At 32.5% G+C, this 22,723-nt stretch overlaps 11 protein-coding genes across 11 annotated transcripts, besides 2 other annotated features; 6 read left to right on the forward strand and 5 right to left on the reverse strand.

Moving 5' to 3' along the window:
- Positions 1-5,253: part of a mobile genetic element that runs on past the window's edge.
- On the reverse strand, positions 40-508 carry TVAGG3_0836570 (HNH endonuclease family; the record flags this gene model as incomplete). Its single annotated transcript, XM_051248718.1, has 1 exon — positions 40-508. A coding segment is annotated over one exon (469 nt), but the record flags the coding sequence as incomplete, so codon positions are not given.
- TVAGG3_0836580 (uncharacterized protein) lies at positions 819-1,416 on the reverse strand (the record flags this gene model as incomplete). The annotated part of the gene is made up of 1 exon (XM_001302585.2): positions 819-1,416. A coding segment is annotated over one exon (598 nt), but the record flags the coding sequence as incomplete, so codon positions are not given.
- TVAGG3_0836590 (uncharacterized protein) lies at positions 1,441-1,701 on the reverse strand (the record flags this gene model as incomplete). Its single annotated transcript, XM_051248719.1, has 1 exon — positions 1,441-1,701. One exon carries the CDS (start codon positions 1,699-1,701, stop codon positions 1,441-1,443), a length of 261 nt encoding a protein of 86 aa, XP_051084194.1.
- On the forward strand, positions 1,747-2,178 carry TVAGG3_0836600 (uncharacterized protein; the record flags this gene model as incomplete). Its single annotated transcript, XM_051248720.1, has 1 exon — positions 1,747-2,178. The coding sequence occupies one exon, from the start codon at positions 1,747-1,749 to the stop codon at positions 2,176-2,178; it is 432 nt and encodes a 143-aa protein (XP_051084195.1).
- On the forward strand, positions 2,206-3,780 carry TVAGG3_0836610 (uncharacterized protein; the record flags this gene model as incomplete). The annotated part of the gene is made up of 1 exon (XM_051248721.1): positions 2,206-3,780. One exon carries the CDS (start codon positions 2,206-2,208, stop codon positions 3,778-3,780), a length of 1,575 nt encoding a protein of 524 aa, XP_051084196.1.
- Positions 3,810-4,280, forward strand: TVAGG3_0836620 (uncharacterized protein; the record flags this gene model as incomplete). Its single annotated transcript, XM_001302582.1, has 1 exon — positions 3,810-4,280. The coding sequence occupies one exon, from the start codon at positions 3,810-3,812 to the stop codon at positions 4,278-4,280; it is 471 nt and encodes a 156-aa protein (XP_001302583.1).
- TVAGG3_0836630 (uncharacterized protein) lies at positions 4,729-5,055 on the forward strand (the record flags this gene model as incomplete). Its single annotated transcript, XM_001302581.1, has 1 exon — positions 4,729-5,055. One exon carries the CDS (start codon positions 4,729-4,731, stop codon positions 5,053-5,055), a length of 327 nt encoding a protein of 108 aa, XP_001302582.1.
- Positions 5,254-5,390: 137 nt separating the features above from the next.
- Positions 5,391-5,753, reverse strand: TVAGG3_0836640 (uncharacterized protein; the record flags this gene model as incomplete). The annotated part of the gene is made up of 1 exon (XM_001302579.1): positions 5,391-5,753. One exon carries the CDS (start codon positions 5,751-5,753, stop codon positions 5,391-5,393), a length of 363 nt encoding a protein of 120 aa, XP_001302580.1.
- Positions 5,754-6,846: 1,093 nt separating this feature from the next.
- On the forward strand, positions 6,847-8,329 carry TVAGG3_0836650 (protein serine/threonine kinase protein; the record flags this gene model as incomplete). Its single annotated transcript, XM_001302578.1, has 1 exon — positions 7,146-8,108. The coding sequence occupies one exon, from the start codon at positions 7,146-7,148 to the stop codon at positions 8,106-8,108; it is 963 nt and encodes a 320-aa protein (XP_001302579.1).
- Positions 8,330-8,703: 374 nt separating this feature from the next.
- TVAGG3_0836660 (cyclic nucleotide phosphodiesterase family) lies at positions 8,704-12,181 on the forward strand (the record flags this gene model as incomplete). Its single annotated transcript, XM_001302577.1, has 1 exon — positions 8,774-12,181. The coding sequence occupies one exon, from the start codon at positions 8,774-8,776 to the stop codon at positions 12,179-12,181; it is 3,408 nt and encodes a 1,135-aa protein (XP_001302578.1).
- Positions 12,182-12,242: 61 nt separating this feature from the next.
- On the reverse strand, positions 12,243-12,978 carry TVAGG3_0836670 (uncharacterized protein; the record flags this gene model as incomplete). Its single annotated transcript, XM_001302576.2, has 1 exon — positions 12,555-12,965. The coding sequence occupies one exon, from the start codon at positions 12,963-12,965 to the stop codon at positions 12,555-12,557; it is 411 nt and encodes a 136-aa protein (XP_001302577.1).
- Positions 12,979-13,156: a mobile genetic element.
- The last annotated feature ends 9,567 nt before the right edge of the window (positions 13,157-22,723 follow it).

Here is a 22,723-nt window from a genome sequence, read left to right on the forward strand (position 1 = left end):
CTACATCTGTAATGTTTATATAATCTTTGCTATACTGTCTTAAGACATTCATTCGTCTGTATTGAGTTCCCATGAAATAGTAAAAGACATCTTCACTTGGGACATAGTAGTAATTTTCTAACGTGTGATATGAGTATTGTATAATTTCAACAGCGTCTTCAGGAAGAGAGTCAACAATGTCAAACCAATAGCCATTTGAACCAGAAATATTTCTCATGTTTTCTCTTCTTGTCGTCCATCTTAAGTTCGAGATATGAAAGTCTCCTCTGTCTCTGTTTATATGGTCTACTTCACGAAGTCCTTCAGGGTTCGGAATGAAAGTTTCTGCAACTATTCTATGTTTCATCAGCTTGTGTTTGTTTAAATTTACACAAATATAACCATCTCCTTGGTCAAACTCACTAACAACTCTTTTATTGCTTATACGTCTAATTGGATAAGGGTACTCTGAAAAGATTTCATAGTCATTGTCATGTTCGAGTGTTTGCCAATGTCCTTCACCTTCCATGCCTTTCACTCAAATAAAATTTTCAGAAAAAAATAAAACTAGCGTAGATTTTACAATACTGCGATGGTTGAGTTCAACAATTGTGCTTCGATGTAAAGACAATCTTTTCCATCTGGAGGTAAGAACACTGGTGCTTTATGGTCATGAGTGGAGAACATGTCTATCCAAAACTCACGATTGAAGCCAGTTAATTTATAGTATTTAGGGTTAGGAAGTGGTGAAGTTCTTGTATGACCAATGAACTCATTTTCAACTCCCTTACTTAAGTTTGAATATAATATAGCTTGCTTTCTATCCCAAATGCCAGGTGTTACAATCTTTGAAAATTCATTTTTCCTCGGAAGCATTGCATCATAATTGAAAACATTCTTGAAGTCTTCATTGGGTTCAGAGATTTGAAATCTTATACGTAATGGATTTTCTTTCTCTTTAGCGACTTCATTGAATGGTGAGAATACAACAAACTGACAGTCATGTGTTCCATCTTCATTTTCATTAAATTCATAATGAAAGTCTATAAGTTGTGGCTGACTACCTTCTTCTTTCAGTTGTGCAAGAAACTCACGTAAAGGCTGTAAAGTTTGTACTTCAATGTTGAACTTTTTCTCGAACATTTCATTAAATGAAATCATACATTGCAACAATGTTGTATCGTCTTTAAAGTATTTGTATATGTGAATGTTTTGGGCGCTTAAAGACTGTTCGTCATTTTCTATCTCGACTTGAAGTATAAAGTCAACCTTTCTGAAAGCACGTGTTATATACATAGATGTTATGCCAATGTACTTCTCTTCATTTATGTTCACAATCCAGTCTGTTGGAAACTTAAACGTTACTCTGTTCCCCTTTATTTTGACGTCAGGGTTTTCACTACTGAATGCAACAGATAAAGGTATTTGTCTATACATTTAATTCGGATAAAAATAAACCATTTACTCTTTCTTTGCTTCAGCTTCTTTAGCTTTTGCTTCAGCTTCTTCTCTAGCTTTCTTCGCCAGCAAACGTGGGTTCTTTTGTCTTCCAGCAGCTAATGCAGCAAGTTGTTTTTCACTAAGTTTTCTCTTTGGTCTCTCTGGCTTTTGTTCTTGTTTTTGTTCCTTCAGTTCGGATAAAATTTGCTCGCGAATTTCTTTCTTCAATGCTTCAACATCTATGACCCCTTGGGTCTTGTCCGTAGGGCTTGTCTGAGTCATTTGACTGCAGATAAAAAACTAAATTAAAACTTTAACCGGTGTAAAATGAGCTTGTCAAAATCAGAGCGAGAGTCTATTATATTAAATGATGCAAGAGGAATACAACATCCTTTCTATTACGTAAGTCAGAGTAAAGATGGTAAAATATACGTAAGAAAAAGAAAGGTACCATTAGCGAATGCAGAGAGCGACAACATTAAGGTGCATGGCAAGGGCGAAGCCCACGAAGCCCATATAAAACCTTCTGTACAAACTGAGCCACCAAAAGAAGAAGAAAAGAAGCTAGATGTTCTTTCAATAACGAACCAAGAGCTTATTGCAAAGTTCGTGAATTTCATTGAAAAGCAAACCGAGTCAAAGAACCCTGACCCACCAGTGAAAGAAGTTGAGACAAAAGAGAATGTACAGTTCATTGAAAATGTTAAGAAACAACTTCCACCACGAATGCCAAGAAGAAGAGTGAGAATAATGAAGTAAATAGATATTTTTATCCGAAGGAAAGACATGCAGAACGAACAGTTAAACGAATTTACTCCAGCAGAGCATATTCATCAGATTCGCTCATATTTCGATATCATAGACAATGCAGTTCAAATTGGTGACACTAATAGAAAATATTCTGACGCAAAGATTCCATCACAACCTGGAACTGCTAAAGATAACACATGGGTAACATTCAATCTCTCACCTCCTGGTGAAAATATGTTGGACCTTTACAATACATTCATTACGTATAAAATGGAAGGTCAATTTATTGTAGATAAAGAAATTGGTTCAGGTTCCAATAAAACAAACCCACCAGGATTTTGGATTGGTTTCGATGACGCTTTCTATGCAGTTGCTGGATATCAAATCCTTGCAAATGGTCGTATCGTATATTCTCAAGACAACGCAAGAGAAGAAGCATATATAACTTCAAACTCACAAACTACCGAACAAATAAAGAAAGTAGATGTTTTCTCAAAGACTCGACATGAAGATGTATGGAGTCATTCGGGAACATGCAGAACAGGACAAATTGTTAGTGGTCCAATTACAGCAGGAAAATCATTTGATTTTAAGCTTCGTTTAAGAATTCCTGTTAGAAGATTCCTTCCATTAGAAGCTATTCGATTTATTCCAGCTTTTGCAGGAAACATTCAGCTTAAAGTAAAGTTCAGTAGCGACGCCTTACAATGCACATCTATATCTGTAAATGATATCATTGCTTTCAATCCAACTCTTAAAGTTGCATTTGCTTCAGATTCAAATCCACCGACAAATAAATTTGTTCCATGGAATGAACCATTCACTATGATAACGAAGGCAGTAGAAGCTAGTGGAACAGTTACTATTACAACTGTAACTCAGCAACTATTTCGAACAAAGATGGATTTTAATGAATGTTTCATTCATCCAAAGTCATTCTCTTTAGACCCTAACATTTATACAGAACTTGTAGAACATTATACAAACGAGGCTTTATGTTTTCCTGTTAAAGTTATGGATTGGATTCCTATGGACGGTTCATTCTCAAAGAATACAGATAGTTCAAGTGCAACATTTACAGCAGCTTATACGCCTATTAATGTTAAAAGTATTTGGGCACTATTTAGAAAGAAAGACAACTATTATGTTAATTTTGAGAACCCTAAGTTTAAATATCTTCAGCTTTCCATGGGAGCTTATGGAAATATACCTGCAGAACCTGAAAAATCATATGGACCTGTATTTTATGAAATGGTTGCGAACGCCTGCAATACAAACAATGATATGATAGGATTTAATGAAGATGTTATGAGGTCATTGGTGGATGATGGTAGTGTAGAACATAAATGGGATAGCTATGACAACACACATTTCGTATGTGGTTTTCCAACTGAAGTGGACTTTTGCTTCCAGCAAGGTCAAACATCTACTGCTCCAATAACATACAAATTGTCTGTTAAAGGACCTATTGAACTAGCAACTGAAAATGTACCAAAGCCACTTATTGGATTTATGAGGGATTGTTGCTTTGCCATTCAGGTGCGTGCTAATGGAATCCCAATAATAAGATTAGATGACTATAACTTAGCTACGGACGACGGTGAGGAATAAAGGATGAACGTTTATTTTAAAGCTTATAAATGAGTTCTTCATCAAGCTCTCGTGAACCTTCACCATCTATGAAACAAACTTTACCAAACGATTATGGAGCACCTATTGAATATTTCTTACGAGCTGCACAATGGCAAAGAGCAGTCTCACCAAGGTTAGGTGTTCCACCAGCTCCTGTCAAAAATAGCATTTGGTCAAGTCCTTATATAAAATATGGTCTCCCACTAGGTTTGCTAGCTACAGCAGGAGCAGTTATGATGTTGAAAAGAAATAAAGCAAATGTTGTAAATAATACTGAAGTAGCTGAAGTTAAACAAACTCCAACACCTTCGCCAAAACCAACGTCAAAACCAACGCCTTCACAAGCAAAACCTTCAATGACTCCTGAACCTATGGAAGTACAAACTCCTGTTCAAAAGTCAACTCCTAAACCGACTCCAACATTTAAACCAGAACCTACTCCTCAAATAAATCGTAAAACTCCTGCGTTTCCTTACTGAAAAATAATGTTATTTTTATTTAATATTAAAATTTTTATTTGATTGAAATGACAAATAAAGTCACTGAAGCAATGAAACAAAAGTTTTGGTAGAATACATTAAATCAGGAACTATTCCAGAAGGTTTTTACATTCATACTATGAAGGATGGTAGAGTTCAGTTTAGAAAGATAAAGCAACCATTAGATAAAGAAGGAATTTTGAGAAAGATTAAACTTCATGAGGACAACATTGCTGAACTTAAGAAGAAGTTAGAAGAGTTGGAGAAAGGAAGAGAGTTATAAAGCAATGAATTCAACAGGGTGAAAAACCGGGTGAAAAAAGAGGTGAGATTTCACCACTTCACCTAAATTTATTTTTGTGCTATGTTTTCATACGCGTGAAGGTAGTAATATCATTATTTTTAAGTTTATTTTTTTAAAATTATTTTTTATTTTATTTTTATGTAAATGACGAAAACTATTGAGATAACAAACTACAACGGTCATGAGTTCAAGAATTTGTTCTTCGTTCCTCGTGAAAATACATTCTATCAGATACGAGGGAGAAAGGGTAAAGTTAGTTTGAGCGTTTATGAAGGAATGAAGAATGGAAAGTTTATACAAGCAATAGATACAAACGGTAAGCGTGTTTCATTAGCTTTGTCAAAACTTACTAACATTTATTTTGACAGTGACTTTGACTCTGACGATTGGAGCGACAGCAGCGATACTGAAGAATATGAACTATTGTGTGAAGCACAGCAATGGGAAGAGTTGCAATACTTTTGTAAGTGAGAACGTTTATTTTTACAGTAGTGAAGTCGTTTGTGAAAACATTAGTGAGGTGAAGTGGTTGGCGGCTTTATAAATATTTAAGGTTAAGTTGGTGTTTGTGTTGTAAAATATACGTTAACGGTTTTGTAAAGTGTCAAAACAGCTAAGTGGTGTATGGAGGCGCGCGGTGCCTCTGTACACGACTTAGGTATACTAACTACTCTTTTACCAATATTTTTGACACCGTTCCATACTCCTCTTCCGACAGATTTTATTCCATTCCATATACCTCTTCCAACTCTTTTGAAGAAGTTTCCAATACTACTGAAGAAACCCATTTTACTATATGTAAAAATCTAATGTCCACCTAGTCTTTTGCGTTTCCTGTTGAGTTCCATAGCATTCTTTAACTGGAGCTCATACATTCTGTTTCTCTTCTGGTAGAAAACATATTCTGGGTCAACTCCTGTGTTCGCGTCATCTGCATAAAGTTGTTTATATCCGACTTCAGGGTTTGTATAAAACTCTTTCCATCTCATATTTGCATACCATGGTGGCAAACCTAACGCAGCGTCATTTGACATGGCAGTTTGCATTTGTACATCTGTTGGCACTTGACCATAGTTTGCCATTGCAGTTTGTATTCTAACTTCATTTGGAATATTCTCTGGGTTTGGTTGTCCAGGTTGCTGTGCATTCGCTAAGTTCTGTGCGTCCATTTAATATTAGATAAAAATATCTCTTACGAGTACATATGCAGAACATTTGCAGGCATTGGTTCATCTTCATATTCTCTATATCTTTCTGCCACGTCAAATAAATAAATGACACAATGGAAAAAACCTAAAACAAGTAGTCCTATTTCAAACCACATTTACTTACTAATAAAATTTCTTTATTGTGACACTTTCTCCAGTTTATGGGACCTCTCTCATACTCTATCTTGTCATATCTAAACTCATAGTCGTTTATGTCTTCTAACCATCTCATAACGGTTTCCAAACCACTTTTATCGGATGTAAAGTAAAAGCATGGATGGTTATGTATAACGTCTAAAGTTTCTAAAGAGTCTCTCAAAGTCCAGTCTACTTGGTATTGAAAATCCCATGTGTTATAGAACGGCGGGTCCACTATAAAGAAAACATTTTCCTTGTCTTTATATTTTTCATACAACTCTGTCCAATGACATCTCACAAACTCTATACCCTCAAATATTTTTCTATGTCCTCTTTGAAAACATTTGTATAGTTAAGATATAAAACTTTTGACATAAGTGTTTTAATGTCATGAACTCTTATAGCACCACTATATAATAATCTAGCAGATATACTATCCCAGTCTATATATTCTGCTTTTTTCAAAACCTCTCTCACAATATTTTTGTTATCTAATGGTATACGTTCCATCTTACCTATAGGTATCTTTTCTTTTAACTCTTTCAATATGTTGTTTGTGTCTGGAATATGTTTGAGACGGTCCATATAGTTGTCGAAGTCATTGCATATAATCTTTGAGTCTGGGAATATTGTATGGCACAAATGAGATATATAGAAACTTCCACCGAACAAATCTACAAATGTTAGACCATTCGGTAGTTTCTTAAGTTCTCTCAATATAATATCTTTACATCTACTCTTATTTCCAAAGAACGGTAACGGCGGTTTTGTAAAATTCATTTATATATAATAATAAAGATGTTTTTATCCGAAAAGTGGCAGAAAAGTGACAAAACATGAAAACATATATAATTTGTGAAAAGCGACATAAAAAGTGACATTTTAAAAAGTGACACTATTAATATGATGTAAATAACAACGGTTTTGGTTTTGTCACCGGCTGGTCGGCTGGGGTTCGGTCCTCCTCTTGGGTCTTGGGCAAAATTTCTTAGGGGCTAGAGGGCGCAACGCGCCTGGAAGCCCCACTCACCTGACCTAATTCCAATCTACTACAAGTAAAAAACGCAAAAATTCAAAAATTTCTCAGATCAAAATTTTAACGTTTTTCAAAACGAAAACAAGTAATTTTTCATATCACATGAAATGAGTTCATAATAATATCTAAATTGAATCTTTTTTTTTCAATTGACCGATTAATTTTTTTCCCTTCAATAAATGGAACAACAAGTTCTAGACGCAGGTAAACGTTACTTGCGGTGCGAGCTCAAGCAAACACAAAGCCGCACAAAGGTATATAAGTGCCTTGACCAAGAAGAAAGCATTGAAGCAGAGTGGTATGAAATTTCTCTCGAAGGAATAGCCCCAGAGAAACTCACTCGTATGCAAAATTCTCTTATTGCATATTCAGGAATCAAAAACGCCCATCTATTACAAATTTTCAGAGCTTGGGTTGATTCTGACCGAAATACTTTAATTTTCATTAAAGAATTGTTTTCAAACAAAACTCTTAGAACGTATATTAAAGAGGTGTCCCAAATTCCCGCAAAGGCATGCGCACAATGGTGTGCACAGATAATGAGTGGTCTGACAGCTTTACACGCCTTAAATCCACCAATAATACACAACAACATTTCGTGCGATACAATATACATTGATGCTAGCGTCGGAGCAGTGAAGCTTGATACTCCTTCCTTCGAAAGTATTTTATTTGATTGGATACAACCAACAGCTGCTCTTGAGGCTCAGCAGAAAATATCTACTCCAAAGTCAGATGTATGGAGTCTTGGCCTTGCCGTAATCGAAATTTCAACAGGAGTCATTCCTTATTCGGATAAGACAAATCCCCATGATAACATACTAAAAGGTGAGCTGCCAACAGCTCTTGGACAGATTTCGGATCCATCCATCGCTGATTTCGCAACAACTTGCTTATTATCTTTCGAACAAAGACCTTGCGTGAACCAACTCTACGAATACGCCCTCATTTCGGAAAATTACGAGCCTCCAAAGGATCAGCCGGTCTCCAGCGAGCTAGAAATTCTTGATAAGAAGCAAAAAGAAGAATATCAAAAACTTCTGGCTCGACATGAACAAGAAAGAAGAGCTTTGAGAGAAAAAATTAAAGCACGCAAGAGAAAAACTCCATCAATGAGAGATCTACTTAAGGAATTGCAATAATTTCTTTAACACACATTTTACTTAGATTTCCTTTGATTGGTTATATTTTTTCTTATTACTTTTGTTCACTGTTGATTATATTTTGCATTATTATTTTTATTTGTTTGATATTTTAAAATTGAATATTTATATATTCATATGATAACATTTTTAAACACAACTGGGCTGATATTTTAAAGAAATTTAGAGTTAGTGAGAAAAATATTTCAGAATTTTGATTCAATCTCAGGAAAGAGACAATATTCCAATCAATAAAATGATAAGAACAATATGTTGTTTAATCTATGCAATATTCATGACTTCTTTATCGAATTTGAATAAAAATATTGAAATCATGAGTTTATCTAAGGATATACAGCAAAGATTTTATATTTATTCACAAATTTAGGTATATTTTCAAAATAGCATCCATTAATTATGATTCTTTGAAGATAAATATTCCAGTTTCCACAAGAAATTGACATTCATTTTGAAAATTATTTTTTGCAAATCTATTTACATACGAAAATCAATAAATAATGTTGATGCTCAATATAAATTAGACGATAGATTCCCACTCAATTTCATTGAATAAATTCAAATGTAAATATAGTGGTTACACATAGGAAAACATTTTTTAGAAAAGAAAAATAAAAAATAAAAAAACGTTCAAATTTGATATCTCGATGTCTTCTCGCCTCAACACTAGCCACAGTCGTCATAAACTGCGGGCCCAAGGAGGAGCTAGAGATAGTCTTTTAAATCCACAGCATCCATACCAGTCAATGAAGAATGTTCCCCCTCATTATACAATTCAATCTTCGACGTTAACTAAACAGAATTCGGAAATAGTAAGATACAAGATCAGTCCTGAGAAAGGCACTCCATCGCAGTTATCTTTACCGCCTCTTGAGAAGCCTCAAAGTTCGTTATCAATGATGAATCAAGCGGATACATTTTCATACAAATCAACACCATCATACAAACAAGTCCAAACTATGGAGAGACACCAAAAGTACGAACAAATTTTAGATTCTTTCCTTTTGAATTCATTAGAAGGTCCTATCGCACAAGTTATTGAAGAAACGATCGGAGTAACCCTTGACGCAACAACAGTTACATTGTGGCAAGATATTCCTTCCCTTCATATGCTATATTCTAAAAGATTAACAAGAACCGTTAATCATTCTTCCGGACTTGTTGGATTTACTTTCTTTACTCGCGAAATAGTAAAATCAGAACAAGCTTCTCAGCACAACGCTTACGTAGAAAGTGAAGATTCTTTGATTTGCCCCGGCAATACTCAAGTTCTTCTATTTCCACTTTGGGATTCAGAAAACAACATCTGTGCAGTTGTAGAAGTTACAAAACAACCAGGAAAGCCATTCTTTTCAGACGAAGATGAAGATTTTATTTTATTCTTTACAAAAAGGTTCAAAATTTACAGTCAATGGCTATTTAAGCCAGCATTTCCACAAAAATTCATTTCAGACTTATCAAGTGTTATGGAATTAGAACAATTTTTATTAGTTTTTCAACAAAGGGTTCCAAGCTTCTTTAATGCACGCGCAGCCGAGATTTGGAAGTACGACATGCATAATAAAGAGTTATATCGCTACGATTCTCGTTGTACTAAGATTGATGAGAATTGTGCCGGAATTGTATGGGAAGCCTTTCAAAGAGAGTGCCCAATTAACTGCAGTGTCAATAAAATGCTTTCATCTTACACTCCGGCTATTGATGGCGACATTTCAGAAGCAATTTTGGTAGTTCCGTTAGTAGATATCAAGAAAATGGTAAAATGGGCTATAATTCTTCGTGGCCATAAAGGACTTCCTGTATTTACACAGGAAGACGAGTCTTTATTGCGAGAAGTCAGTATGAGCATCACAATTTCTTTAGATAACGCTGATAGATTCACACAAGCCGGCGTTGGCAAGAACAGATCATCTCTTGAGCATCAGTGCATCACATCCCTTGAAAATGCAGCTGATTCTTTGATCCAAGGCGTCTCTCTCAATGAAATTGTTTCGAGGGCCATTAAAAACCTCGAAAATTTGACAAGTGCCGATAAATCGTATTTATTTTTCTTCGATGAGCAAAATAAAAAATACGTATGTGATGACGGTCATACAAAGATATCATTAGACCAAGGAAAAGGAATTGTTGGTTTGACATTTAATAATTCCAAGATTTATAATATCCCTGATGTTATGTCTTCAACTGAGTATGACATGACACCTGAAATACAAACAGGATACAAAGCTCACTCATTACTTTCTGTTCCATTGATAAATAACAGAAAAGAAGTTATCGCTGTTTTACAACTTTTGAATCGAAGAGATCAAAAACCGTTTTCAAATATTGACGTGAATTTCGTGAAGATCATTTCAAACTTAATAGGCTTGTTGATGGAAAACGAGAAAATGTTTGGAATATCAACACAAGCGAACAAAGAAGTCGAAGAATTCATTAAATCTTCGAATTCAATGCAAAAGAATTCACATGTGAAAACGGTTTTGTCAGAAATTGTTCATTCTGCATTAGAAACATTAAATGGCGACCGAGCATCATTATTCATACATGATAAAGTTGTTGGCGTATTAAGTACATTGATTGTTGATGGTGGAGAACTTCCACAAACAATTCCAATGTCTCATGGTATTGCAGCAACAGTTGCAAACACAGGAAATCCAATTTTAGTAAATGACGCTTATCACGATCCGAGATTTAACAAGATGATTGATTTTCATACAGGTTATAAGACACAATCTGTTTGTGCAGCTCCAATAATGACAAATGATGAAGGAGTTATTGGTGTCATAGAAGTCATCAACAAAAAGAATTCCAATTTCTCAGAAAAAGATATTTTGTTGTTGCAAAGTTTTGCCACTTTTTGCGGTACATGTCTTGAAAGCAAACATTTAAAGGATATCACGGAAAGAGGTACAGCACAAATAGAAATGGCAAAATGGATTGGAGAATATGAAAGAAATACATATACAATTCCTTTCAAATTACAAATTCCTACCAACAAACAAAGCCAATTGACTTCTTTAGATTTCTTCGCTGTCGATTGGAATGGTATTGGATTATTCAAAGTTTGTTTCCATGTGTTTAGTTCGTTCGGATTATTGGAAAGATTTAAGATTTCCAATGAACTATTTTTCACTTTTCTTTATAGATTGAGAGAATCTTACAACGAGCCTCCTTATCATAATTGGATACATGCAATTGATGTCTTGCAATATGTATCATATCAATGCAAGATAACAAACGCTGATTCCATTTTGACACATTTAGAATTGTTGGCTGTTTGTGTTGCAGCAATTTGTCATGATGCCGGTCATGAAGGTTATAACAATAACTATAATATTAATGCACAAACACCATTAGGAATCTTGTTCAAAGACAGATCAGTAATGGAAACATATCATTGTACAGTTGCTATACAAATATTGAAGAATGAAGAATCAAATATTTTGTATGCATTGACACATAATGAATTACAGATTATTTGGAAATGGATAATTCATTTGATACTTGCAACTGATATGGCAAACCATTTCAAACTGATCAAACAAGCTGAAGAAACTTTAGAACAAGGTGCTTTGAATTTGAAGAATGAAAGTGATAGATTAATGGCTATGGAATTAATCATGAAAGTTGCGGATATTTCTAATGTTTCAAGGCCATTTAAATACGCTGATCAATGGTGTGAAGTTTTGTCTGAAGAGTTCTGGAGGCAAGGTGATAGTGAAAAATCTCTCGGATTACCATATTCTGGTCCATTGATGAATCGTGAACAATCAACGAACAAAGCTAAAGGACAGGTTAACTTTTACACTTTCCTTTGCTTACCTCTTTATAAAGTTATCGCAAGAATATTCCCAGAGTTGACAGTTAACTTGGAATCAATGCAAAATAACTTGAAACATTGGGAACAATTAGTTGCAGAACAAGAAGCAGCAGCAAAACTTCAAGATGGTGAAGATAAGTTTGCAGAACAACCTGTTCAAACTTCACAACGCGAACCACAACGAATCTTAGAAACTTCATTAAGTGCTCTTAAGCTCAATATCAATGTTAAGTAAATTATTATTATTTTTGTTTGTTTTTTAAAAATAAGTAAAGTTTATTTTATAATATTGTTGCATTTTTAGGCAACTTACCATTTTCTGACATTATCTCAATTTTTTTGACATTAAATCTTTATATCCCAATTTTCTATGAAAAAAAAGTTAATATCTTTGGACAGAAAATTTTTATCATAAATCCCAACATGGTACATGATATGGCTGTGGGACCATACACTTATAAACCGGAAAAAGTGTATCTTTTCATATGGCTGTTATACTATTTTTGTAATTAAAATAAAGATATATTGCAGAAATATCGTCACTTTTCAAATGCATAGTCAGAAAGTAGTAAGTACACACTAAAACGATTTTCAGTTTCTCAAATGTTTTAATAAATTGATGCAAGATAACAAACAAATGATAAGTTTGACTTCTTTCTAGGCTCATATTCTTCTGTTTCTTCAATCTTTTTTGTTGAGGAATTGTATGTAAATCCAAAACCACATTTGCCTTGTGAATTAACCTGATATTTAATTTCAAATGACTCTGTACTCATCAATGCAGCATCAACTGATCCAGAATTTGTCAATGTATCACCAGAACAATGAATTACTGTCATTGTTCCACCTTTATAAGTTGCAAAAGTAAATGATGCAGTATTTCGCAAAAAGACACATTGATTTACTGTCAAATCATTTGCTTCTGTAAGCAAAAGACCCCATTCAGTAGAAACAAAGGCATAGTTTTCAAGAAACATCGAATATGTTACATTTGAGTTTGAAGTTGAAAGATGATACATGCATATGCGAGAGGTTATCGATTTTGTAATTTAATCGTTATCGTCTTTTTCTAAACGTGCATTTTTACATTAAAAGCAATGCAACTCCAAAATTAATTGGTATTTAGACTTTAATTAGGTGCAGACAAACGAAATGCAGTCCAAATATTTTGGTGATATATGAATTACATAAATTTAGGGAAATTGAAATTATATCTTTTTAAATTTTTAGGAAAACAGATTTATAGAATTGTTTAAGTCATCAAAATAATGTAGACTTAGGTCAAATTTTCCAAATTTAATCATTTGCAAGACTTTCAAGCGACTTCAAAATGTCGAAATATAAGTCCAAAAATAAAATTACGATTACAGTCTATCCTCAATTATTATCACGCTAATTATTGAGTGACCCATGCGTTCGTATGTATGTAATACCTTTTAAAAAGGAGATGAGAGAGATAAACTACATTTACAATTTAAATCTGATGTATTTACTTGTTACATTTACAAATGTAAATGTTTCTTGTAATGTTTACATTTTGTAAGTATAACGAATAAAAATGACGCACTTTTTTTACAAAGTCAAATTATGCGATACAACTTTACTTGTTACATTTACAAATGTAAATGTTTCTCGTAATGTTTACATTTTGTAAGTATAACGAATAAAAATGACGCACTTTTTTTACAAAGTCAAATTATGCGATACAACTTTACTTGTTACATTTACAAATGTAAATGTTTCTCGTAATGTTTACATTTTGTAAGTATAACGAATAAAAATGACGCACTTTTTTTACAAAGTCAAATTATGCGATACAACTTTACTTGTTACATTTACAAATGTAAATGTTTCTCGTAATGTTTACATTTTGTAAGTATAACGAATAAAAATGACGCACTTTTTTTACAAAGTCAAATTATTGTTCGATTTTTGCAGCTTGTAAACGATTAATTGTATAAAGCAATTGATATTAGCACGATATAACTGAATAATTCTAATATTGAAATCAAAAGCCCTTAAAATATCATGATATTTTAATTTCATAACAAATCTAGGAGACTATTTGATGAAAACATATCCGATGTGGGTTTTGTTGTATTATATAACTTGTTATTGACTTCTTAGATTTCCAAAATTTTTTCGATAATGAGAAAACGAATGAAAAATCAACATTTGGTCCATTTAAAATTTGATTCGTTTACATTTTTTTTTACTTTTTGAATTTCAATAGGGTTGTACAAACTGGCACGCCTGCTGGCACACCCTTTTTGGCCAGCTGGCACGATTTTTTTAAAAAACACATTAAAAAAGTCACTTTTTGCCCCATCTAATGAGATTTTTTTACAATTTTTTCCCCTTATTTTTCAATTTAGATATGATTTTAAGCTCTCCAAATTGAAGTTTACCTGATGTTTCTTAGTTTTTATGATAATAAAATGTTGCAAAGTTGAGTTTGGATTCAATAAATTTAAGAAAATTTTATTTTACAATGAAATTATAAGAAAGGATGTTTCTATCCTATGTCAAAGAGAATACATTTGTAGATCCCGACTTTTGACATGGTTGAAAATTCCAAAAAAAAATTCAAAATTTAAAAAAAAAATTAAAAAATATAAATTTCATGTTAAAAAATGATTTTTGAATTTTTTTTGGAAAAATAGAATGTCATATTTTTATGTTTCATTGCTATTTTTTACGAAATCAATAAAATATTTGTTAATTTGGCTGAGATTATAAATAAAATCTTTCTAAATCTTGCAATTGATTGCTAAAATCTGTTTTATGTATTAATTGGCATTGAGATTCGTTATAAAAGAATGCGAATTATTTTGTATGAGTAAACGTATTTTGTAAAATTTCAAATTCTCTTCTCTCATTACTTACCTTAGATCTCTCGGCTTTTAGCTCTCAGATTTCGCTCATAGAACTCAGGTTTTAGTTATGTACTCATAGATGTATCATTACTGCCCGCAGATCTCTCATTACTACCTTACTAACCAGATCTTAACTCCCATTACTACCTTACTCATCAGATCTTAACTCTCATTACTACCTTACTAACCAGATCTTAACTCTCATTACTACCTTACTAACCAGATCTTAACTCTCATTACTACCTTACTAACCAGATCTTAACTCTCATTACTACCTTACTCATCAGATCTTAACTCTCATTACTACCTTACTAACCAGATCTTAACTCTCATTACTACCTTACTAACCAGATCTTAACTCTCATTACTACCTTACTAACCAGATCTTAACTCTCATTACTACCTTACTAACCAGATCTTAACTCTCATTACTACCTTACTAACCAGATCTTAACTCTCATTACTACCTTACTAACCAGATCTTAACTCTCATTACTACCTTACTAACCAGATCTTAACTCTCATTACTACCTTACTCATCAGATCTTAACTCTCATTACTACCTTACTAACCAGATCTTAACTCTCATTACTACCTTACTAACCAGATCTTAACTCTCATTACTACCTTACTAACCAGATCTTAACTCTCATTACTACCTTACTAACCAGATCTTAACTCTCATTACTACCTTACTCATCAGATCTTAACTCTCATTACTACCTTACTAACCAGATCTTAACTCTCATTACTACCTTACTAATCAGATCTTAACTCTCATTACTACCTTACTAACCAGATCTTAACTCTCATTACTACCTTACTAACCAGATCTTAACTCTCATTACTACCTTACTCATCAGATATCTAATTATTTACATATGATTTCTCACATCTCACTCAAGTCTCATTACTTACCCTATCTTTTTAACCTTTTCTGATAATTACTGAAATAACTAAATCCTTTTTTTAGTTTAATTCTGATATTAAATTTTTAAAATCTCTTTAATTTTTTGAACTACGCCTTTAATTTGTAATTGCCGATTTCACAGATTTGAACCATTTAATAAAATAACATTATTCAACTTAATCATATCAAACATGGTAGTTTGATTTTCAGATCTACATTTTAAAAACCTCTTTATTATCTTGAGTTATACTTTTATTATATAATACCTGAGTTCATAACTGAAAACTCTTAATTAGAGTACAATATTCAACTTAATCATAACAAGATTTGTTGAATTTCAAATTTGATTTATATCTTCCATCACTTAAAACTCTCACAGCTTACAATATAAGCTAAAAAGTATATTTTCATAGTAATAAAATTAATTATTAAATTTTTTACTTTTTCCTTTCCAAAACTAGAAAAAAAAGGAAGGGAAAAGGGAAAAAGAAGAAAGAAAAGAGAAAAAGAAAAAAAAGAAGAAAAAATAATAATGAGCATATTATATAATTGTGGTCATAGGCCGAGTGGCGTGGAAAGGGTGGAGCCCGAAGGGCGACATCCTTTCCACGCCACGAGGCCCGATTTTTGGCCACTTTTTTGATTTTGGCCGCCTGCCAGGAGCTGGCACGCGGCCCGCAAAATTGTGCCAGTTTGTACAACCCTTAGGGTTGTAATTTTCCCAACGATAGGTGTCTCTGAGAAATTGCTAGGTGTCATCATAGTGTCTTGACTTCAAAATTTTTATTTTCAAATTTATTTTGCGCATTTTTCAAAGAAAAATTATATCAAAACTCAACAATTAAAACGGGTAAAATCTAGTATAATATGTAAAGGTTCTATATAATTAAAATAAAAGAGATTTTATTTTTTCAAAGGTGTCTGTCAAACCACAAGACACCATTCAAAATTTGAATGTGTCTGACGGTTACATAAGACACCATCAAAAACAACGATATGTCAGACACTATTGAATTTTACCCATTTTCATATATTTTTACCCTCTAAAAATTTATTTTGCGTTGCTATCTTGATATTATGCTATACGTCAAATGATATTATATGTTTATATAAAGTATATATCATTGTACTGCATTTGCCTACTTCTATAAGCATATAACATCATTTGCCGCATACATTATCCTGCATCATTATGATCTCTCCACTTGGCCATCATATGAATTCTACAATCCAGGACTGCAGTACTTATGATATTCTAACTTAGAATTCTTAAGTCTTGCACTTCTGGATTGTATCTTCTCGAATACGCTTTCTGATTTCCATCCGAATCAATTGATTAGTAGATGTAATCCAGTTCTTTAGTCTACAGGAAGTCAGTGCTTAGTGAGACTACTTGAATAGAACAGTATTAATCCGAAGTCTCTCATTCAATGAAAGGCTTCGTATTAATACTGCTCTAAAAGCGTTGTAAAAGTACTCTCTGGTCATCGGAACGTCAGCAATCATAAATTAAGAAAAAACTCAACAAGATGTTTCACTAAATAGTGAAACTCTTGCAGAGTTATCCTAATTAGGGTTTGACGTATCATTCTTTACTCACCAAAGAGTTGTTTTCAAGTATTTACTATATTATGAACAGATTTCTTTCGAAGACTCTCATTTAATTGGGGTCTTCGAAAGAAATCTGTTCATAATTAATGTATTTATGCTTTTTATGAATAAGATATTCCTTAATTAATGCAAACTCCTTTGAGTTACCTTATTGATTGAGATAGACCCAAAGAACTTTGCATTAATGTTGGGTTCTTGTAATCACCTCTAAAACAATGTATTTGAGCGGTATTTAGCTTCTCAAAAGGTACTATGAAGAGAAATTCATAGTACTTTAGGGTAGCTAATACCGTTCCCCCAATTTATCGTTGGATTCTGTATATAAGTCGAAAAGAGCAAAGTTCTTTCTGAGGATCAGCTTATAAAAGATTAATCTTCAGGAAGAACTTTGCTCTAGTGTAATTGATATGCAATCTCTGACAAAATATGGATCAGAGAGTTCTTTAAAGAGCGTTTATAATGAAGTTCTCATTTTGGATAGGATCAAATTAAGAATCCAAAAGAGAACTTCATTATAAAATGAAGATTTGTAGATCCTATACCAAAAATGGTTAGGATTGTGAATGTCAGCATGTGAGCTCGGCAAACGCCGAGCAAATTGATTAAACGTACATTTCTAACGTACAAAAAAAAAGGTCAAGACACCAAGTGTCTTGAGAACCTTATTTTTTGTGGAATCCGACATCCATAAGCTAAACGGAAAAAATTTGGAAAGTGATTCTCTCAGAGTAGATTCCTTATTTGGTATATATATAATCTACCGTTAAAGAATTGTTGCAATGTTCATATAGCAAGAGTTCTATGAATCTGACACTGACTCCGGTCGAATTCAATGAGTTCTATCAAAAAGAAAACTTTACAAATTCACTTTTTTAATCTAATGTGAAGAAAAAACAACAAAAACAAGATAAATATACAACATAACATAGCGCGCTAATAATATATTGTTTCTGCAATGACAAAGAAGCTACATTCTAAAACGCATGGCTCTATTTCTTAAAACCATGTACTTCATCGAAAACAACAAATTCTTCAAAAGTCTAATAAAAAATATAACATGTATTAGATTGTTTTGCTGATACAACTATTTTGAACCAAATTCAAGTTGATAAAAATATTGAATTTTCTTTTTTTGCAGAGTTGCACACTAAATACCTAATAACTCGAAAACGCATTAAAATTACTACTGAATGCACACAAAAAGTCCAACGTGTAATTTCTACGATAGAATTTGGAAAATTAAACTTCGAACTCTATGGTTGAAACGAAGCTACTTGTCAATACTTCTGATAGTTGCTAGCATATTGAAGAAGCAAATAAATACAGAATTTCAATATAATTCTAAATGTAATAAAATGAGCGTATCATAATACGTAGAGAAAGATTTTGTTATATGAGAATTAACTACAACTAGTACATAAATGAATACATTCTATTATTTATTAAATAATCATGAGGGATTTGAAAAAATAATATTGATTTCTGTTGAAATTTGTGTAATCTATGGTATAATAATTTTTATCCTGCAGTAAATATATTTTGAAGGTTGGTAAGCTTGCTTTTAGAAAATGATTGCATCAATAAATGATCAATTAAAAACTTTGCCTTAAATCCGACTAGCATGGTCCAATTACTTAATATAATAGTATCCTAAATTTTGGGCGCTGATACAGCTTTATAAGGTGCCCTAGCGAGACAAACTGTCCCCATTTTTTGACCGGAGTACACCCTTAAGAAGAGAAAGTTTTTGATCTTTCACAATCTGCTGGTGATGTTTGGGAACTTTTTTATGGAACATCAACATCACCAAAACCAATCACTGGGAAGAATGTTCAAGCAACATCAACAGAAAACGAGTGTTTCATTTTTAAAAGTATCTTCATTGAAATTACGACCAATAGTGCCATTTATTTTACGAATACAAGCAATAAATTTCTTAACTCAGATTGTTCATTTACTAACTGCAGCAGTAATACAAATGGTGGATCTATCTACTTTAAATGTAATAGTTCCATTGTCCAATACCGCTCATGTGGCTACAAATCAAAAACAAACTCTGATAGAGGACATCATTCATATGTTTCCTTAGTTTCTAAATCAAATAATAAAAATTATCTTTATGAAAGTTCTTTTTATTTATGCGGAAATTTAGAAAAAATGAGAACAAATTATCTTTATTATGGAAATATTGAAGTTAAATCAATCAACACAAGTTTCTGTGAAGCAGACTATGACTCAGGAATATTTCTAAATCAACCAACAAGTCTAAGTAACGTAACATATTCATCATTTTGTAACACAACATCAAATAATTTAATTTTAAATTTAATTTATGGTAACTATAATTTTAATTTTTGTAATGTTTTGAATAATGAACACAAAAAATCTGATTATGGAACATTCTATGCATTTGGATCAACTGTTCTTATTGAAAACTGTTCATTTCTTGGAAACAAAGGACCAGGAAAAGAATTTTATCAAGATTATTCTGGTTCAATTACAGTTAAAGATTCTTTCTGTGACAGAATAATAGATAAAACATATGGATCAGTTACAACAAATAATGTTCAAAATATATATTCTATTCATAATCTTTCACACTTTTCATCATATCTGTGTGAAGCAGAGTTTCCTATTTTAGTTTTAATGATAAAGAAGAATATTATCACAAAATATGAAATTGTTTATCATTATTCATATCATTTCATTATTTCTCTTTGTATTGTTTTAATATAAATAAATTTTTTGACAATCAATCAAATTTCAATATTCACTTGTGAATTATTCCGTTAAAAACTTATAATTTGAATCAAAATTGAATGTTAAAAAAATATTCACGGTTATTCTTTTTTGTTATACAATGAAGTTTGTGAATACAGCAATTTAACTCGTCAATATTAGTTGTATCGCGTTTCTTCTTCAGAGTTGATGCATTTTTCTTTCTTATCCGAAACTGATAGCTTGCATTTATTTTGATTAAACTATTATGAGTTTAGGTGTTTATTAAACTTATTCTTAGTACTTTATGTCAGAGACACAGACGAACTCGAAAATTCACAAGATGTGCGGAACTCCTTCAAGAGGTTTTCCGGAGAACATTCTGAGGAGTTGCTTAGCCTCCTGGGTGACTTCAGAGGTGAGTGGATAGCGATGATATGGAATTGTGGCATCAGAGAGCAAATTGAGGCAGTAGATAGAAAGAACTGGAAGTTCCTTAAGCAATGAAGAGTTGAAGAACATTTCTGCATCACCTTGGTATGGGAAAATGTTCTTCTCTTCGCCAACTCGGACCGATGTCCATCAGTGGTTTGTTTTACGAGCAGAATAGACGAGGTACCTGTGATCTATGATGATGTGGCGGATGAGACGAATATATGATGTTAGGATGTGGTGGTCATTGTCGACAACAAGTGGTGTAAGTGGAGCAACGTAGATTGGAGTGACTATGTCGCGACCGGTTGGACCAAGTAATTATGGATTCAAACTGTGAATGCCTTCAAGGATGAGGAATGTGTTGCCTGGAAGTGTCTGTTTCTCTGTTTCGATGTTGATGCCCTTGTCTTGCTTGAAATCGTACTTGCGGCGAAGAATTGTTTCCCATTTAAGTAACGTGTGGACATTATAAGCAAGAACATAAACATTGATGGCACAAATGCACTAGAAGTCGTTCTTGCCATCTGGGCCCTTTGGTGTCTTCTTGCGATCGACAAAATAATAGTTCATTTCAATAACAATAGAATAGTAACAGACAACACGAAGAGCAATGGAAAGACGCTTCACAAATGTTGTCTTGTTTGATGATGATGATTGACAGGCAATTGTAACAACACACTCACTTGGGAATTCTTCAACAACTTTCTATGCAATACATGAAAGCTTGTACTGGTGAAGAATATTCACAAACAAACTTCAAGTCATAAACTTTGCACTCAAAGATGGCTTCATTAAATTTTGAAACTGTATCGACTAAGATAAGTTTGGAATACTGTGCGTATCATTATTCATGAAGTTAAAATGGATTCTACAATCTGCATTAAATTATGTAAATTATGAAAGAAAAAATATCAATTAATAAGAAAATAAATAATAAATAAAATCTCTGTTTCTGAGATAGAAATAAATTTTGATTTCTTATGAATGAATTAAAGAGATGAATTTGATATATATCATTGGATATATCATGTGTTATGAGAAAAAAATAAATTGTTAATTTCGTAATTTGAACAAATATCAAAATTAATTTCGTCTTTTTTCAATCAACTATTAGTTTGATAGATTGGAAATATGATGGAGAATTGAATGATATCTGGAAATGTTTGTCATTGAGTCTTGTGAACTTGAAATACTTAGATTGTGATGGTTATAAGACTTTGAAACTTTCAATCTTTGGAGAATAGTTTGTTTTGAAGTAAGGAAACACAGATGGTGATGAATTTGGTAAATTCAAATGGTCCAAAGAGTAATGGTGTCAATTTAACCTTGAATAAGATGTTTAAGTATATCTGCAGAAATGTATGATTATAAAAAAGTTGTGTTCTTACGGAGATTCTGAATGAAAAAAATTAATGGTTCTGTTATTGGATCATATGAAAGAGGATAAAAGAATGTTTTGAATGTAATGTTAAACATGTATTAGAATTTGTATGGAAATTCTGTATTTTTTGGTATGATATAGCAGAAATAATAATATTTGTTGAATTTTCGTATTATAAAATGAGTTTAAGAGATAGTTTCAGAGAAAGATTTGTAATTGATGGTGAATAGTTACATCAAAAGAATATACAAAGAGATCTAAAGTTGTTGTGTGTTAATTTATGAAAAGTTATGAAATATTGGTATCTATTTCAAGTAACTTGTAAGAAATCATAAAGTTTGTATAATACTAATGGTGTTAGATATGTTAAAACACAATCAAAGTATCTTGTTCTTGCAAGATATGATAATTGTGAATCTGATTCATATGGTGATACTATGTACTCGATGTATTCATTTATAAGTTCTTTCTTTCATGTATATACTGTTGCTGATATGATTGAAACTGTTTTTTGATATTATTCAAATGCTTATGGTAATCGCAGTTCTTTTTATAATTGTTGAGTAATAAGTAAAGCTTCGTGTCACTCTTCTTGATGCTTCTGATTTGTAATTAACTTGGAAGGAAGTGATTGACAATCAAAAGCAACATAAGGTGTAAGGCCACGCTTTTGGACAGCAAGGATTCGACTCATTAATTATGGTAATATCTTTTTCCCCGTTTTTATTCCTTTCTGGAAGAGATAAAAAATTTTTCTTAAAAATTTTGACGAGGGAAGTAGTTTTCTGAAGTTTACAATTCATTTTAGGAAGAGAAAGTATTTAATCTTTCTCAATCTTCTGGTGA

Source organism: Trichomonas vaginalis, chromosome VI (assembly GCF_026262505.1).
Source record: "Trichomonas vaginalis G3 chromosome VI, whole genome shotgun sequence".
In the NCBI taxonomy this organism is placed as follows: Eukaryota; Parabasalia; order Trichomonadida; family Trichomonadidae; genus Trichomonas; species Trichomonas vaginalis.